Raw genomic sequence first — 17,500 nt, 5'->3', positions numbered from 1 at the left:
CAAACTTGTATGACAGGAATGGTAAAACAACAGGAGTTGTTGAACAGAAGGTCTTAAACTAGCCGCCACGTGCTACGAGGTCAGGATACATTGAAGAAAGAAGGATTCATACAAGAGAACGTATCAGTTTATAATTAATATTTGTGATTCACCCCAATAATACAATGGCCACCTACTCTGTAACCAGAGCCTACCTTATATAGGGATTGACAAACTTTTACTGTGAAACAGTTTAGAGTTTGGTTTAACTTGAAAGTGCAGCTAATTCAAGCAAGCACCCAAGGCTGGCCATAGTCAAGATGGCCTCCCCAGACGAATCCCTGATGGCGGAACTTTTAGGGGTCATAACCAATAACCTCCCCCTGAGTTATGCAGACCACTGCCGGCTCCTCAGTAGCATGTACCTTCACTTAGCCCTGAAGCTTAAAACCGCTGAACGAGCGGTCGAAGGCCACGAGCCACTCCAAGAAGCCTACAAGGGGCTGGTGCATGAAAATGAGGAGCTAAGAAGTAGGATCTCCGCAACTGAGCACTTTAACAGTCAGCTTGGCCATGAGGTCACGTCGACCGAACAGGCCATGGAGAAACCCCAGAGGGGGAAGAGCAGCCTACCGGAGCAGTTAACGGCAGAGCCAGCAACCTCCGAGGCTATCAACTTGCAAGCTCAGCAGTGTGAGCTTGTGGAGAGACCAAGTGCCGAGGCCCAATACTGCCACGAGCAGCCAGACAGCTTCCAGGTCGAGTATGATCAGTCCATACAGCAAAAACAAACCCTGGAAGGGGGGTTGGTGAAGAAGTCAAGTATGTAGCTGCTGATATCACACTGATATCTCCATCCACGTTTGAGGAGCTCAAAAGGGTGGACCGACAGACTAACCAGAAGCTGAAGCCACAACAATGCGATCTTGAGATCCAGGCATTTTCTGCAGTCAGCACCAACGTAACCTTGTGTCCAACCGCAACTCACAATTGGACCACTGAGACTAACACATCCAGTCTGTGTCCCCTTTTATCTCCACTTCCATGCTCATGGGCAAAGACTTGCTCAACTGATTCGAGCCTTTGATAGACTTCAAACGTCTCACTTTCTGGGCCCAGGTCCGCCGACCTCTGCCCATCGTGGCTCTGACACTAGCAACAGCACAGTGCTATGTCCTTGACATTGAGGTCCCAACACCTCAAGACACGACAAAGGATCTAGAGATACGACTGGAAAGCGCATTGAACGAGGAAGGGGCCAAACCATCGGAGACGATGCAGGTCCCAACAGACATCCTCTGCCAAACCAATTCTTGCTTGAACATGCATGACCCCTCCCTGGAGGACATTCCTTTGATAGAGCTTGGCTCTATGCCTACTTCATGTTCGGTGCAAAACCCCAATGGGACCGACACCGTATCCCCTGAAACCACCTATTCAAACCTGTCGATCAGCACAGACTCCCATGACACTGAGCTCATCGTATCAGCGATTGGACAAATCGCACCTTCTCTGACCCTTGACCCAAGTGGGGGTGTAGTCAGAGCTCACCCGACACAAGACCACGAGAGGTTGAAGGAAGAAGAGCTCCCTGCCGTTTCCCACCCAACTGTGTGTGGTCTCCCTCGCGGTCCAATGACCACACACCCCACCCTCGCAAATTGGCTTCCCGCAGACATACAGCCCAAACTAGCAGGCCCGCATGCTGCATGCGTCGTTAGCTACGTTGCTGTTCATGTCTCTGAGAATCACACTTCACCTCCGTTCGTGGCTCCTCACAGCCAAAGGGGGGTAAGAAGGCTAACATATGCTCACGATGCACCTGCTGCAGACTGCTGCGGGCCGGGCGATGCCAACATCGCCATGACAGACACCGTCGGTCCCAGAGTTGCAAGCACAGCTGTCCAGAGACACTTGGGAAAGAGTAGAGGCAGGAAGTCACACTGTGATCAGAAAACCTCATTAGCCAAGTACCAAGTGGGGGGCAAAGAGTGGGACTACCCTGGTGCCCAACCAACCGGGTCTACCAGTCCTTGTGAGGGTGCAGCTAGGTTAACCTTTCCAAAACTAACCAGGGTTTGCACTCTTTTCAAAGCAATGAAGATGCTGCTCCTAATCCTGACCTTTTGCATGACCTGCATGACCGCTGTAGCATTTGACCCAAAAACCGTAATGCCTGGTCCCTCCTCAGGAATTGCATTGTGGGAACAACCAAGATGGCTGATCACGAACTGCCAGACACACACTCAGACCGTGCGTGTCAGACTAAACCCTCGGCAGTCTGTAGGAAGTATTTCGATGCTACCCCGTTAGACAGTAACTATATAGCATCACACTCGTACCTAGATAGTGTCACCCACATGCTACAACAGCATGAGGAATTCACTATGTCACCAACCAAATTAAGTGGAGCACCTAGGCGTTCGAAACGGGTACTAGGACCAACCTTCACCGCTGACTCTGCCTCAGTTCTCTGGGTTAACTTGGGTTAGGGTTGGGGCCAAATTGCATAGGGTGTGTAGTGTACAAGGAGTGATGTTGAGATGGGCAATTAGTTGTTCCGCTATGCACTTCTCAGCAGTCTTTGACACTACAGGAAGGATCATTCACATTTCCTGACTTAAAGACGGGCGTGACTACAGCTGATTTCCAGACATGTGGAAACACAGCCGCTCCAATAGAGGCATTGACCATTTTGGTAATGGGATCCGAGAGTGATTCTTTGTGTTTTTTCAAAAACGAGTCTAGCCCAAACACATCCCTAGCTTTGGAGCTTTTTAGTGAGCTTAGTATTTTATTCACTTTACTGTAGACTGTGACCTCATTCATTGAGAAGACAGGTTGTGTTTTATCTACTGGTACTGTAAAACATCAGTAGGTGGGCTATAAGTTAGTGTGACCAGGAACAAAAACCCGCTCGCGCACTGCTGGGCTCCAGTATCAAAAGATATCATTTATAGCACCGAGTGATGTTTTAAGGTTAACACTCAGACTGATGTGACAATGAAGGATGCCATCTTAAGTAGGCAAGAGGCCTGGTCACATGACCCACACAATGACACAATCAACTAAATCAACACACCTGTGACTCAAAGTGAGTGACATCAGCATACATTCAAAAACAATAGGACAGTCTACTGTACAGTGTGTCCTGTTCATCACAGACAATGTGCAACATGTGCAAGATAAATTGTGAATTCAGGAGAAGATCAAAATACAATCGAAATATAATATACAAGAAGCAGAACCATGAAATGGATAATCCAATGCAATTTAAACATGGCAGCTCAACATCTGCCGCAGATCAACTTACTGTACAATTTCCATACTGGATTCAAGCAGTGTGCAGGCGTTTTTTTGTTCCTGGTCACAGTTTGGTTCACCTTCAGATCAGCACCTGCCCTATTTGGCGAGGAGATGTGCGTGTTTATCTTTCTGTTGGACTATAAGTTAGTGCCTTAACAGAGTCAACAAAGTATGTGTTGAAGAATGTTGCTCATGTTGATCATGTGTTAGGCATCCATTTACATTTAGTTCTAATCTTTTTCCAGAGTTCCTATGGTCAACTAACAATTTCCATTTGCCTCACTAAGTATGTTGATAAAAAGGGATGCCTTAGCCTTTCTTACAGTAGTTCTTTAATTACTCTATTTCTCAGGGTTGTAAACCTGCACTTTTGACTTTTTTTGTTTGCCATGTGAGTGCGATATCGCACCACAATGAGTCACCGTTTCACCATTTTGAAGGCAGAAGGACCCATTTCATCTGGAGTGATCTGAGCTAGAGGTCTGAACCCTGTCCATGCTCATAAAAAACACTGTCAGACAGCAATCCCATCAGCCACTCTCTACCCTCCCACCGCCAGGGTCAAAGACCATCGATGACCCCGCCTGGACCCACCGGTGACCTGTGGATACTCACTGTAGGTGCTGAGGAGGCTCTCGAACTGGGCCACCACGCCCACCAGGTGGAGCTGTCTGAGGAAGCCCTGGTCGCCCATCCCAGCATACAGCCTCATGACGAAACCACAGGCCAGGGCAGCCAGCTACACACACACACACACACACACACACACACACAGGAACACACACAGGAACACACACACACACACACACACACACAGAGGAACACACACACAGAACACACACGCATGCACACAGAGGAGTGCGCACGGCACATTTGTTATCCATTATAATTGTCATGCTCTCTTTCCTCATTCCAAGTGTGTGAAAGGTGAGCGTGTGTGTATGTGTGTGTGTGTGTGTCTGTGTGTGTGCAGGTGTACTGTAATCTCTGGAGCATGCAATTCATACAGCAGCACACTGTGGAATAATTAATATTTACAACCTTTATCTTGGCATTACTGATGGCTTACTTTATGCTGAGTCCAGCGTTTAGATGGGATCAATTCTATTTGACTAGAATCTACTGTAAATGTCAGATGTGTTACTGGGCTGTACCCCAAGCAACTTTTGTTACACAAAATGGGTCAGTCAGTCCATTTTCAGTGATTACATCAGCCAAACTGGGTAATTATGAGTTTTCTCTCTCTCTCTCTCTGCCTGTCTCTCTCTCTCTCTCTCTCTTTCTCCCTCTCTACCTGTCTGTCTGTCTGTCTGTCTGTCTCTCTTTTTCTCTCTGCCTGTCTGTCTGTCTCTCTCTCTCTCTCTGCCTGTCTGTCTCTCTCTCTTTCTCCCTCTCTCGTAACCTCTTCTTGGCACTTATTTGTGATGGGGTCATTCTCTAGTTATGCTACATCTGGTCCTTGGTTCTGTCGGGGTCGCGTCTGCCACTGGGCTGAAGACCAGACCCCTCTGTAGGAAGCCCCACGCTGCAGATGCCCCCCCCCCCCCCCCACACTCTCTCTCTCTCCCACCACTCCCCTATCTCCCCTCTTTCTACCTCTCCCCTTCCAGATCTTTCTCCCCCTCTCCCCTCTCTCTCCCTCCTTCTCTCTATCCCTCCTCTCTCTCTCTCTCTCTCTCTCTCTCTCTCGTGACCTCTTCTTGGGGACTGATTCGGGGGACGTGGGGGTGTGGGGAGGGGGGGGCATCGTTCTCCGGGGCCTGGTGGTTGGGGCAGCGCGAGCCTACCGCCTGGCTGAAGACCACGTCGCGGCGCTGCTGGAGGAGCAGGCCCCGGGGCACGCTGCACACGGCCTCCTGGAGCAGCACGAAGGTCAGGCCCTGGTGGGCGCGCCGGCCCACCTCCGCCACGCACTCCTTCAGCCGGGACACCAGGGGGCAGAGGGGCTCGCGCCAGTCGCCTGCTGACGAGGACAAAGGTGTGTGGGGGGGGGGGGGATCAGGAGAGAGAGAGGGATGGTTGAGATATCAATCCGAGAGAGGAACGCCAGGGGCGGACGCCGCTCCGTGTGGAACGCTGGACCCCCCCCCCCCACCGATTCGAGAACCTCGGCGCCACGCGTCGGATGGGAGTGCAAAGCGAAAGAGATTGAGAACAGTCCAGGCCACTAAGGAAAGGAAACCAGGTTGCTTCTCTGAGGACTCTTGGCTTGGGGAATATATGGACTTATTGAACATGGAAAGAGCTTCCAACTTGCTCATGGACTTTGATAGGGGATTGGACAGACATTGGGACATTGTTAGAGGATATCTCACACAACGTATTGCAATTGGGGATACTGTACTGTCTAATAATTAATTGATGCAGTAAAGGTTCCGGTGTCTGCCCCCCCCCATTTATGTTTGATGTTGTTATTGTTTTATAGGGTTTTTGCTGTTTATATTGTCTTTGTGTCTGGTTATAATTTGTTGTGGCGTTGTTATGTGAAGAGGATGTCCTGTATTGCATTGTCTGTGTTTGTATTGTGATTTATGTTTCTTTGGAGGTGGGGGCGACTCGGGGGTGCGGGTATCTTACAGGTGTTCACCAGGGCCCACTCCACAGGGGAGGGTCTGGGTCTGGGAGCTGAACACGCAGCAACCCGGACCCTTCACTGTCGGGGTGGGTGTAGGTGGGCACGTGTGAGTGGTTGAGTGCCTGCATCCTTGAGTTGCTCTCGACTCACTTTATTCTTTTTTTTTTAAGAGCATGTCCATGTCCATTGTTGTGGAAGACAATAAAAGAAAACGTTTAAAAAGAAAAAGAAAAAAAAGTCCAGGCCACTTCCTCGGTTTCGTTTCCCAGCAGCGGGCGTGTGCGCGTGTGTGTGTTGATGTTTCCATTCCGCAGTGGTGAGTGTGTGTTGCGTTTCCAGGAGGCACGAGGGCTGCGCAGCTTTTGCCCCTTCATAAATCAAATCACAACTCTTTTTTTTTTTATAGTGTATTTCATACACAGAGGCAACACAATACACTTCAGGGGAAGTTTTTTTATTTTCTTTTCTTTTTTACAAGTGCAGTCTTTTTTAGATGTATTCTTGACGTTTTCCAGTCTGGTTTTAAAGCCCTTCGCGGCACAGAATCTGCACTCAAAAGTTTTTAATGATATTTTATTAACTACTGATGCTGGGGGGTCAACCATTCTCATGCTTCTCACAGCTGTCTTTGACACAGTAGACCACACCATTGTTGTTTCTCATCTGGAACACTGTGTGGGTATTAAAGGTACAGCCTTGGTCTGGTTTAGTACCCATCTGTCTGAGAGAGGTTCCTCGGTGACTCTGCATCGTCTTGTGCCCCACAGGGAGGTCAAGTGACAAAGTTCTCTCTAGTGGTACGATTCGCACCGTTGTATTATAATGCATAAAAAATATTTTTTGGGATGCATTGCATTGTTATTCACATTGTTTCTAAGGCACTTGCATTGAGCCATTGTTTATCGATTTTGATTATGTTTGTGAGGTCATTGAGGCCCGCTAACCAGTTGGTCTTGATGGTCCCAAAGATGAGACTGAAGACCAGGGGTGACAGAGCATTCTCAGCTGCAGCCCCCAACCTGCGGAACGAGACACTCCTCCAATTCAGGATGGCGCCCACACTGCCTGTTTTTAAATCACGGCTAAAAACAAATTCATGCTCATTGGCTTTTAACCCAGCATGAGTTTTTCCTTTGTGACCTATTGTTTCTTTCTGTGTACAGTAGTCCTTGTGTTTTATTTTACTGTGTTCATGTTTTTTCATTGTGTGACTCTACAGCACTTTGGTCAACTCTGCTGAAAGTTGGATTGGACTGGATTGGGTACCTGCCACACATTTTCCAGAGGGAAGCACTGACAAGCAGCAAGTCTATTTGTGGTGAGATAAGGTGACCTCAGACTCACAGACCGTTTATTGGCAGGTGGCATCAGTGGCAGCTGACTAGTTACCTTCTGTCAGGTTAAGTGACCTGGGGTAATATCAATCCACAGACTCAACTCAACTCAAAAAAACACTTTCTCCTAAACTTTAGACAGAAAAGGCAACTGTGAGATAGGCCTAATATTAGACAGAACAGAAGAATCTAAGTTCTACAGACAAAAAAAGTTTCTTTTTAACTGACTATGACTGCAAAAGACACTTTTGTCAAAGTGACACATATTCCGTCATCCGTAAATAATCAGTCAGCTCCTTTGGCTATTTGAATTCACAGTACAGCACTGTATGTCTGCAATGCTGCAGTGTGTCGTAACCAAAATGTGGTCAATAGGGGGCAGTGTTCCTCCAAGTACAAAAGTTCATAGCATTTCCCCCTCCTGATACTGTATGTGTCCTACATGACTGCGGTACTTGGTTTGAACATGTATATTGTCTCATCCTTATGGTTCTGCTCTTTTTTCATGGTTTATTTATTGATTGAATATGAATGTCTTTGTATTGTGTGTTTTAAAATGAAGGTCTCCCTAGATGGACGAGTTTTGAATAAACCTTTTGAACCTACAAGGTATGCGGAAACATTTAATTGTGTCTTCTCCTCTGACTGTTTCTGTCAACAGAAGAAGCCAGGTTTAAGTGGAGACAGACACCCCCCACCAGAATACGTTTACTGCCATTGTACTTTTACATACATAGGATTTTTTTTTCCCGACAGTGTGGTGCTTACAATAAAACAACAATGGACAGGTGCAAGGACAGGACAGGACAGTGCATGACAGGGCTTGTAAAGCGCAGTAATGCAAATAGAGAGCAAAAAGTAGTAGTGCAATAGGATTAAAAAGAGTCAGTGCAAAGTCAGTTTAGTGCAAGTTGCAGGGGGCGGGGGAGAGACTCAGAGGGGAGCCATGTTTACAAGGTTGATGGCCGTGGGGGAACAACTTTTCCTGTGACGCACAGTTTTGGTCTTTAACGACCGCAGCCTCCTGCCAGAGGAGAGTGGTGTGAAGAGGCCATAGCCCGGGTGAGAGGGGTCCATCATGATCTTTTTGGCCCGTTTCAGCACCCTGGAGTCGTGCAGGGCTTGGAGGGAGGGCAGGGCGCAGCCGATCATCCTCTCCGCAGAGTGGATCACCCGCCGTAAATTAGCCTTGTCCTTGACTGTAGCGGCGGGAGACCTGGTGGTGATGAAGGTGAGAATGGACTCGATGGTGGAGGTGTATTGTATTGCAATTGTACCATCATGGTCCTTGGCAGGTTGAATTTCTTTAGCTGCTGCAGAAAAAACATCCTCTGCTGAGCCTTCTTCACCAGGGTGCTGACATTCAATTCCCACTTGAGGTCCCGGGAAATTACAGTACCCAGGAAGCAGAAGGAGTCCACGATGGCAACCGGGGTGATGGGGGTTGGGGCTGGGTTCTTTCTGAAGTCCACCACCATTTCCACTGTCTTTACAGCATTAAGCTCCAAGTTGTTCCGGCCGCACCAGGTCAGCATCTGTTCAATCTCCCACCTGTAAGCGGACTCGTCCCCCTTGATGATAAGTCCTACGAGGGTGGTGTCGTCCGCAAACTTCAAGACTTTCACGGACCGATGGCTGGAGGTGCAGCTGTTCGTGTACAGTGAGAATAGTAGGGGGGGAAGAACACAGCCCTGTGGGGAGCCGGTACTGATGGACTTGGGGTCGCTCCGTTGCTTTTCAAAACGACAATAGAACTCATTCAGCTTACTCATTGGCTAGGCGTGAGTCGTCAGTCAACTGGGAGGATTTTGGTTTATAGTTTATCTGAGGTCTTTCCAGACAGCGGACGTATTCCCCTCTGACAACTGGTGTTGGGAGTTTCTCAGAGAAGCGTTGTTTGGCTTCCCAGACCGCCTTGCTGAATCTGTACTTGGCCTCTTTAAACCAGTCCCTGTCCCCACTCTTCCGCGCTTCGTCTTTCTCCAGCCTTTCTCCTGAGTTTGGACGTCACAGAGTCCGTTTAGTGCAAAAGTTGCAGGGGGCGGGGGAGAGACTCAGAGGGGAGCCACAAAACAGTCCAGATGTTTACGTTCAACCCTCGTTATCTGTTCGGCGAGTGTGCTTTGCGCCTCCTGGGCGTCAGGTGGAACAGTGCTGTTGAATCACTGTCACATCCCTTCACCATGCTTCGTTCACATAAAAACAAACTCTTGCTTTTTACCGGACAGGTGAGACTTGCGTTCCGCGCGATGTAGCTGGAACCCCTCGGGATGTAACGCAGTGTCAGGGATAGCGTCGGACAGCCAGGTCTCGGTGAACGATAGGACCGCAGACGAGCAGCAGGTCTCTGTTTTTAGCTACTAGTAGCTGGAGTTCATCCATCTCGTTGGCTAGCGAGCGGACATTAGCTAGGAAAATTCCAGTTGTTGATGATGATGATGATGAAGAAACTAACAAATGAAAATTGACCTTGCTTGACATGAAGTGCATAATACCAGCATCTGTCACATAAAGTCTGCATATTTTTGATATGCTACTTTTTTATTTTTTTATTTTATTTTTTACTATGTGTATATATTTTTTCTACTATGCTTCTTAACTTTTACTGTTACGTTTTATTGTAACTGCACACTGACAGACTTTCTGATGTGACAATAAACGTGACTTGACTAACAGACCGCCAGCAGACTGCTGTGGGGAAACAGCGTGTGGATCAGCACTGCCCCCTGCTGGAAGATAAGATCAAGCACATTTGGAGGTGAAAGACATGAAAGATCCTTCCTGTTTGCTCTCGAGTGTCTAACAGGTGTTGTCTGGGTATTTCAGGCAGGAATAAGAGTTGCGTGACCAAGTCAAGCGACGGCGTCACAGTGAATGAGCGTACCATACCGGGGTTGTGGGAAGTGATGACATCAGCTAGCGTCTGGTCCGGGATTGGTTGATCCTGGTTGTTGTTGTCTTGTTCCTGGAGCTTGTCCACCATGGCGATGACACAGTTGAGGCTCTTGGCGACGCTGGCCCACACCCTGTCCTAGAAGAGACACGCAAAACGTTAGACATACACACACACACACACATATACAGTACACATATACAGTACACACCCTACATCAGTGTGTGCACAAAACAACCCTCTCATATCACCTCTGTGTGTGTGTGTGTGTGTGTGTGTGTGCAGGCAGTGTTATGGCAGGCAGTGTCACACGTGCGTGTGTGATAACACTCTCATACCTTACCATACCAGTGAAAGCGGTTTCCTTTACTTTCCCAAAGAACACTGGATCAGAAAGGTCACACTTGTATGCATGCGCACACACGCACGCACGCACGCACACGCAGGCACGCACACACACACACACACACACACACACACACACACACACACACACACACACACACACACACACACACACACACACACACACAGTGTTTAGGGGAATGATGTCAGTCTGCTTGAGGATATACTCTCTCAAATCTGCCTCTCTCCTCTCTCTCTCTCTCCTCTCTCTCTCCTCTCTCTCTCTCTCCTCTCTCTCTCCTCTCTCTCTCTCCTCTCTCTCCTCCTCCCTCACTCTCTCTCCTCTCTCTCTCTCTCTCCTCTCGTCTCTCTCTCTCCTCTCTCTCTCTCGTCTCTCTCTCTCTCCTCTCTCTCTCTCTCCCCTCTCTCTCTCCTCCCCCCTCACTCTCTCTCCTCTCTCTCTCTTTCTCCCCCCCCTCACTCTCCTCTCTCTCTCTCTCTCCTCCCCCCTCACTCTCTCCTCTCTCTCTCTCTCTCTCTCTCCTCCCCCCTCACTCTCTCTCAAACTCTGTCTCGCTCCCACATATTAACTCTCTCTACCCTTTTCTTCTACTTCTCTTTCTCTCTTTCTCTCCCCCTATCCCTCCCTCCTTCCCTCCCTCCATCCACCCGTCTCTCAATCTCACTGTAAGATCAAGATCGTAAGATCAAAACTTTCTTCTGCCGGAGTCAAGTAATAAGGCCTGCCTCCCAAAGCATTCTCTCTCTCTCTTTCTCTCTCTCTCTCATCTTTCTCCATCTCTTTCTCTCTCTCCATCTGTGTGTGTGCGTGTGTGTTGGAGTTAAGCCTGGCCCTTCTTATACTTTTAGAGACAGGCTTAGGTTTACAGAGGCGGACAGCAGACACGCACGCACGCGCACACACACACACACACACACACACACACACACACACACACACACACACACACACACACACACACACACACACACACACACACACACACACACACACACACACACACACACACACACACAGTTCAGTGGATGTCGGAGGGTGTTCTTTCCTAACAGATGCTCATTATTTTATGAACAGAATCTCTGTTTCTAAGAGCAGCAGATTAAAATTCTTGATCATTACCCACAGTCCATTTGTTAGTATGAGAGGTTTAAAGAAGGAGACGGAGAGAAAGAGTGAGAGAGAAAGAAAGAGATACAGACAGACAAGAGCAGCTAGACAGACAGACAGACAGACAGTAGAGAGCAGCTATAGAGACAGACAGACAGACAGACAGACAGACAGACAGACAGACAGACAGACAGAGACAGACAGTAGAGAGCAGCTATAGAGACAGACAGACAGACAGACAGTAGAGAGCAGCTATAGAGACAGACAGACAGTAGAGAGCAGCTATAGAGACAGACAGACAGACAGTAGAGAGCAGCTATAGAGACAGACAGACAGTAGAGAGCAGCTATAGAGACAGACAGACAGACAGTAGAGAGCAGCTATAGAGACAGACAGACAGTAGAGAGCAGCTATAGAGACAGACAGAGTAGAGAGCCAGCAGGACTTGCCCACTCCTCCTCGTCGTACTCCGTCTGCTGCGGTATGGATTCCTGGCGGGCGAGGGGCGCTCCCTCCCCCCGCTCTCCCCCGGGAGGCGTCTGGGAGCCGCCCGCGTCTTCACACAGCGCCGGACTGCCCGCGGCCGGCCGCGCCACCGGGCTGCTCTGGCCCGGGCCCTGACCGGGGCTCTGGGTCTGCGTCCTGCCCAGGCCGGGACTCTGGTGGCCCTGGTGGTTGTGGTCCTGGTCCTGGCCCGGCTGGCTCTGGGTCTTGGACACGTAGCCGGGCCGAGCGGCATGCAGGGCCAAGAGAGCACACTTCACCAGCTCCTCATTGAGCGCGTGGACAAACTGCTCCGTCTGGGGGGGGGGGGGGGGGGGGGGGAGAGAAGGGAAAGAGAGGAGAGAGAGAGGGGAGAGAGAGAGGGGAGAGAGGGAGACAGATAGGAGAGAGAGAGGGGAGAGAGGGGGAGAGGGAGACAGATAGGAGAGAGAGAGGGGAGAGAGAGAGGGGAGAGAGGGGGAGAGGGAGACAGATAGGAGAGAGAGGAGAGAGGGGAGGGAGAAGAGAGAGGGGGAGAGAAAGACAGAGAGGAGAGAGAGGAGAAAGAGAGGGAGAGGAGAGAGGGGGAGCGAAGGACAGAGAGGAGAAAGAGAGCGAGAGGAGAGAGGGGGAGAGAAAGACAGAGAGGAGAGAGAGGAGAGAAAAATCATTCAGAGGGCAAGAGCAGGAGAATAAAGGAGTCCGGGAGATGGGAGGACAGAAACCCCGTCTCCGGAGTGATGTGCGGAACGAGAAGACGACGCCGGGGACGACGAGGCGCTCATCCTCTCCACCGGTGCGTCGCCGTTATCAACAACAACAACAACAGCGGCAGCATCGCCGACAACAACAAACAATTCAATTACCGCTCGGCGAGCTCGTCGCTGCGGGCAACTTTGATGCGGAATTCACCAGCCGCCGTGCGCTGATGACGATCCCCCCTCGACGCCCGGGACGCCGCCAGCCTAAACGCGGACGTGGCCTCTCATGGATAATTGAGTTAGCCTTCCTATACGACACCGTATTATTAGCACAGCAGAAACGAGGCCCGGAAAAAATAACACTGGATAGTCTCGCCAGAAAACACATCGCTTCCTCCATCTTCGAGAGAGAGAGAGAGAGAGAGAAGAGAGATAGAGAAGAGAGAAAGAGAGAGAGAAGAGAGAAAGAGAGAGATAGAGAGAGAGTGAGAGAGAGAGAGAGAGAGAGAGATAGAGAGAGAGAGAGAGAGATAGGGCAGAGCGTTCACGTTGCCCGGCGTCCCATTTCAATAACACACAAATCCGGAAGTGCAAATATTCGCCCGGAAACACAAACCTTACAATGCGACCTCGACCGCCGCGCGCCAAAAAACCGATAAGGCGGCGGCCGCCGCTCTCCGCCTCGCGCGCACCCACAGGAACGCCGACTCCAAATGTCAATCCGTATTCAAATTGAACTTTGCTTATCGGGACGCGTCGTGTTAATTTGCAATCTGCCAGAGCATTTCTTATTCATGGGCTCTGCCGGGGTGAGTGAGCAGGGCGCGGCGGCGGCATTTCGCACCGCCGCCGCCGCCATATTTGTTCTCCTTAACCGTGCGGGTCAGGGGACCAATCTATTTGCCGGAGCCCGTGTTCGTGAGCCAATCGTAATCTCCTGATAACTCCCCTGTAGGAGTACATGGGGCCTATCGGCTCAGCCCGACGCACACGTGCACACACACACACACACACACACACACACACACACACACACACACACACACACACACACACACACACACACACACACACACACACACACACACACACACGTGTGCAGGTAGCTAGGTAAGCGCGCACGCACACAGATATTGAATACTGCGCCTGCAACATTAACCAAAAGATCCCCAAAAAGGAAATCTCACGTCGTCTCCTCTGTGTGAAAGGTCACATGACACAATACATCGCTCCACGGCGTATTCGGCAGGTAGCTCAGGAGGCAGAGCGGCCCGGCTAGGGATCGGAAGGTCCCCGGTTCGATCCCAGACCCCCGGCGTCATGCCGAGGAGTCCCTGAGCCGTGTTCTCAAGGGTTTCCTCCCAAAAGAACCCAATAAGAAGAACGTGCAGAAGAACAGATGCCCTTCAGGTCTGTCCCTGACCAGGACTTGGGTCCCCGGGCGCCGCTGACGAGGCTGCCCACTGCTCCTGGAGGAGGACAGCTTGGATGGGAGAAACGCAGAGAACAATTTCCACCAGCGACCTGTGTGTGTGTGTGTGTGTGTGTGTGTGTGTGCTGTGTCACCACTCACGTGTGCGCATACTTGTGTGTGCTGTGTGGCTGAATAAAGAGCTCCTCAGAGGTCCAAATGATCCCTCTTCTGTCCTGTGGTAGACGACACGGTCGTCACATGTTCTCTGACCCACGTGTGAGAAGCACACCTCAGACCTGCTCTAACCTCCAGCTGGGGTGAGCTCAGTCTGAAGACACACCGGGGGAAAAGGCTCTGTGTTCAGGAATATCTCAATTGGATATTTGTCATATCCGGAGCATATCATAACTCAGGAACGGGAACATATCAGTATGCAGTGTGTTAGGAATATTTCATTTCATTTCAAACCTTTATTTACACTCAATACTTTATTTATATATACTCGTATATTCGTGTATTCTGAATATCATCTATATACAGTACAGAGCCCTAACACACGCTGAATACTGATATGTTCCCATTCCTGAGTTCTGATATGCTCCGGGAATGACAAATATCCAGTTTGGATATTGCCGGATAGAAACCGTTTTGCAGCGTTTTGTCAGCGCCGAACTCACCCCTGCTTGAACCCCCCCCCCCCCATCAGAGAGAGAGGCGTTCCTGGGGGTTGTAGTTCTCCCTCTGTACTTCTGTAGTTCTGACCTCGACAGAGCCAGCGCAGAGCCGGAGATTGAGAAGGAGGCGGGGGGGGGGGGGGCAGGTGGGGTGCTTAGCGCGGACCGCCACTGAGAGATTTCCTCTGATCTCCTCCAACAATACAGAAGCCGCAGGGCTGCTGCTCTCGCCACGTTTTGGAATGTGATTCGGAGGGCTGGATGAGAAGGGGGAGGACAAGTTTGCGCAAAACGCCGCCCTCTGTGATACTCTGCTGCAGTTTTATAATTTAATTATTATTCTTTTTTTCCAGGGAGCTCCAGGTCACTGAAGCAACGCCGGCGCAGGTTCCATAGGAACCGGCCCGATGGGACGTCTTTGGCCGGCATCCAGCAGCCCCGGGCGATGGAGACTCCGACTGCGTGTGTGTGGCTGACCTCTATAGCAGCTATCGCTCGCTGTAATTCAACATGATGGCATTACTAAACACAGCGTTTCTCACCCGGGACCTCCTTCCCCTCCTACACTCCAACTAACAAACACCTGCTCCAACCGTCAGAGGCCGGGCTGCTCCACCCACTGAAGCTGTGTGTGTGTGTGTGTGTGTGTGTGTGTGTGTGTGTGCTTTCAATCTAACTCCTCTACCCACTCACTCCACCTTCATGGGCACTGCACAGACATCTGTTTGGATATGCTGAGACAAGGAGTACAGAGATGTATGTATATGTGTGTGTGTGTGTGTGTGTGTGTGTGTGTGAGAGAGAGAGAAAGCACTTAATTGACACGGGACGAGCCTGGCGTGGTGGGCGGTGGGGGGGGCTACTGTCCACCGCGTGACGGCGTGAGATATAGATTTTCAAGACATGACGGATGAGCTACTTAAGGCCATGGGGAAGGAGCTGCTGAACACCACATTATACACACACACACACACACACACACACACACACACACACACACACACACACACACACACACACACACAGACATGGGAAACTGTCATATAACCAACCAGCTTCAAAGACACGAAAGAGAGAGAGACACACACACACACACACACACACACACCCATCTCCCCACCCGCACATCTTCAGATTGCAATCAGAGAGTGTGTCCGGCAGAGTGTGGGTGCTGACCGGGCAGTTTACCCGCTGGTCGCCTGGCTCATGCGTCGGGGGCGCCGGATCACCAAATCGTATCTCTGCACGTCCAATCAAGGACCGCGGAGACGGAGCGAAGCGTTCCAATTAAAACAGCCTGATTGGGCTCTCTTCCACTGGGGCAAAACAATCTCTCTCTCTCTCTCTCTCTCTGTTTCGCACTCTCTCTTTCTTTGTCTCATCTCATCACTTTCCCTCTTTCTATCTCTCTTGTTTGTTTTCTATCTCTCTCACCACCCCTCTCTCCCACCCTTCTCTCTCTTTCACACACCCACCCCCTCTCTCTCTCTCTCTCTCTCTCTCTCTCTCTCTCTCTCCCTCCCTCCCTCGTGGCAGCAGATTGCGATCTGACGGAACCAGATGTAATTCATTAATTACACTGATAAAACAGCAGCTCCATGAACCGCACGCCACAGTTCACTTTTGTGTGGCGTGGCAGGTTTAATGGTGAGTTATGGACAGGCAGTTGATAGCTGGCGTGAGCGATGAGATACTGTAGCTGGAGCCAGGGGGGGGGGGGGGGGGTCCGCTTTCGGTCGATAGGGGAGTCGACGTTGAGTTATGCAGTCGTCGTCGCGCGCTCGAACCGACAGCCGGCGCAGAAGGGGCCGCTCCTTCCGGGCCGACTTTATCACGGGGATAAAACACTTTTAGGAGGACCCGTCCACGACGTGAACTTATCTCTGGTCCCGGGGGGACGTCACGGTCCCCAGAGGGACGAGGCAAAGGTTAGGCTACAGACTGGAGTGTTACAGGGACTCCCTACAGGCCTCATTTTGTCAGAAAGGGCCAGGTAGTGGTAGATGGCGTCTGTCATGGGGCCTCCCCAAGGCACCTCACCTTGTCAGCCAGGGTCTTGAGCGCCTCCCTCAGGCCGGGGGCGGAGCGACGCTGGGCGGCCTGGAGGAGCTGGTCGGCCAGGCTGGAGATGAGAGGCTGGAGCTGGCCCACGGTGCTCAGCACCTCCTGGGCCCTGGCCGTGTGCTCCGGGGAGTAGTAGATACACTGGTAGGCCGTGCTGAAACTGGAGAGGAGGAGGAGGAGGAGGAGGTGGAGGAGGGGGGGCCAAGGGAGGGAGGGGCAAAAGAGAGGGAGAGAAAGGACGGATTATTTTCAACCAATTGCAGTAATCCGAATCGGATTAAAACATCAAATAATCTTCTATGAACAGGTCTGTAGTGCTTCCACCCAATCAGGATTATCTATGGTTGTTGTGCGTATTACACCTCCCACTAAACCGGGTAGCCAGGCCAGAGGGAAAATCGATCACCCTGCAGACGTCAACCTCAGCCGCTGGTTATTCAGATCTAATCAATGGGCGTCTACGAGCGACGCAACGCGACAGCGCTCCACCAGCAGGGACGGATCCACGCCAGCGCCGTTCCCTTCACCGATCAATACCCACATGTATCGCAGCCAGGGCGGCCCGTACGCACGTGCAATTATTGTCTCCATTTGCAACTATAA

The 17,500-nt window shown here is 50.6% G+C and overlaps 1 protein-coding gene across 1 annotated transcript in view; it reads right to left on the bottom strand.

Annotated features, from left to right (window-relative positions):
* The window catches only part of inpp4b (inositol polyphosphate-4-phosphatase type II B), a gene marked incomplete at both ends in the record, with an annotated part of 127,983 nt that overhangs the window by 12,014 nt on the left and 98,469 nt on the right, over positions 1 to 17,500 (bottom strand). Inside the window, 5 exons of the mRNA XM_084454468.1 lie at positions 3,901 to 4,024; positions 5,073 to 5,248; positions 10,084 to 10,225; positions 12,011 to 12,361; positions 16,874 to 17,057. Coding sequence (XP_084310594.1) covers positions 3,901 to 4,024; positions 5,073 to 5,248; positions 10,084 to 10,225; positions 12,011 to 12,361; positions 16,874 to 17,057 — 977 coding nt within the window. The remainder of the gene's footprint in view (positions 1 to 3,900; positions 4,025 to 5,072; positions 5,249 to 10,083; positions 10,226 to 12,010; positions 12,362 to 16,873; positions 17,058 to 17,500) is intronic.

The sequence above is a fragment of the Borostomias antarcticus genome (assembly GCF_949987555.1).
Source record: "Borostomias antarcticus genome assembly, chromosome: 20".
Classification (NCBI taxonomy): Eukaryota; Metazoa; Chordata; class Actinopteri; order Stomiiformes; family Stomiidae; genus Borostomias; species Borostomias antarcticus.
The sequence above is the reverse complement of the archived record's forward strand: the minus strand, read 5'-3'. Positions and strand labels throughout refer to the sequence as shown.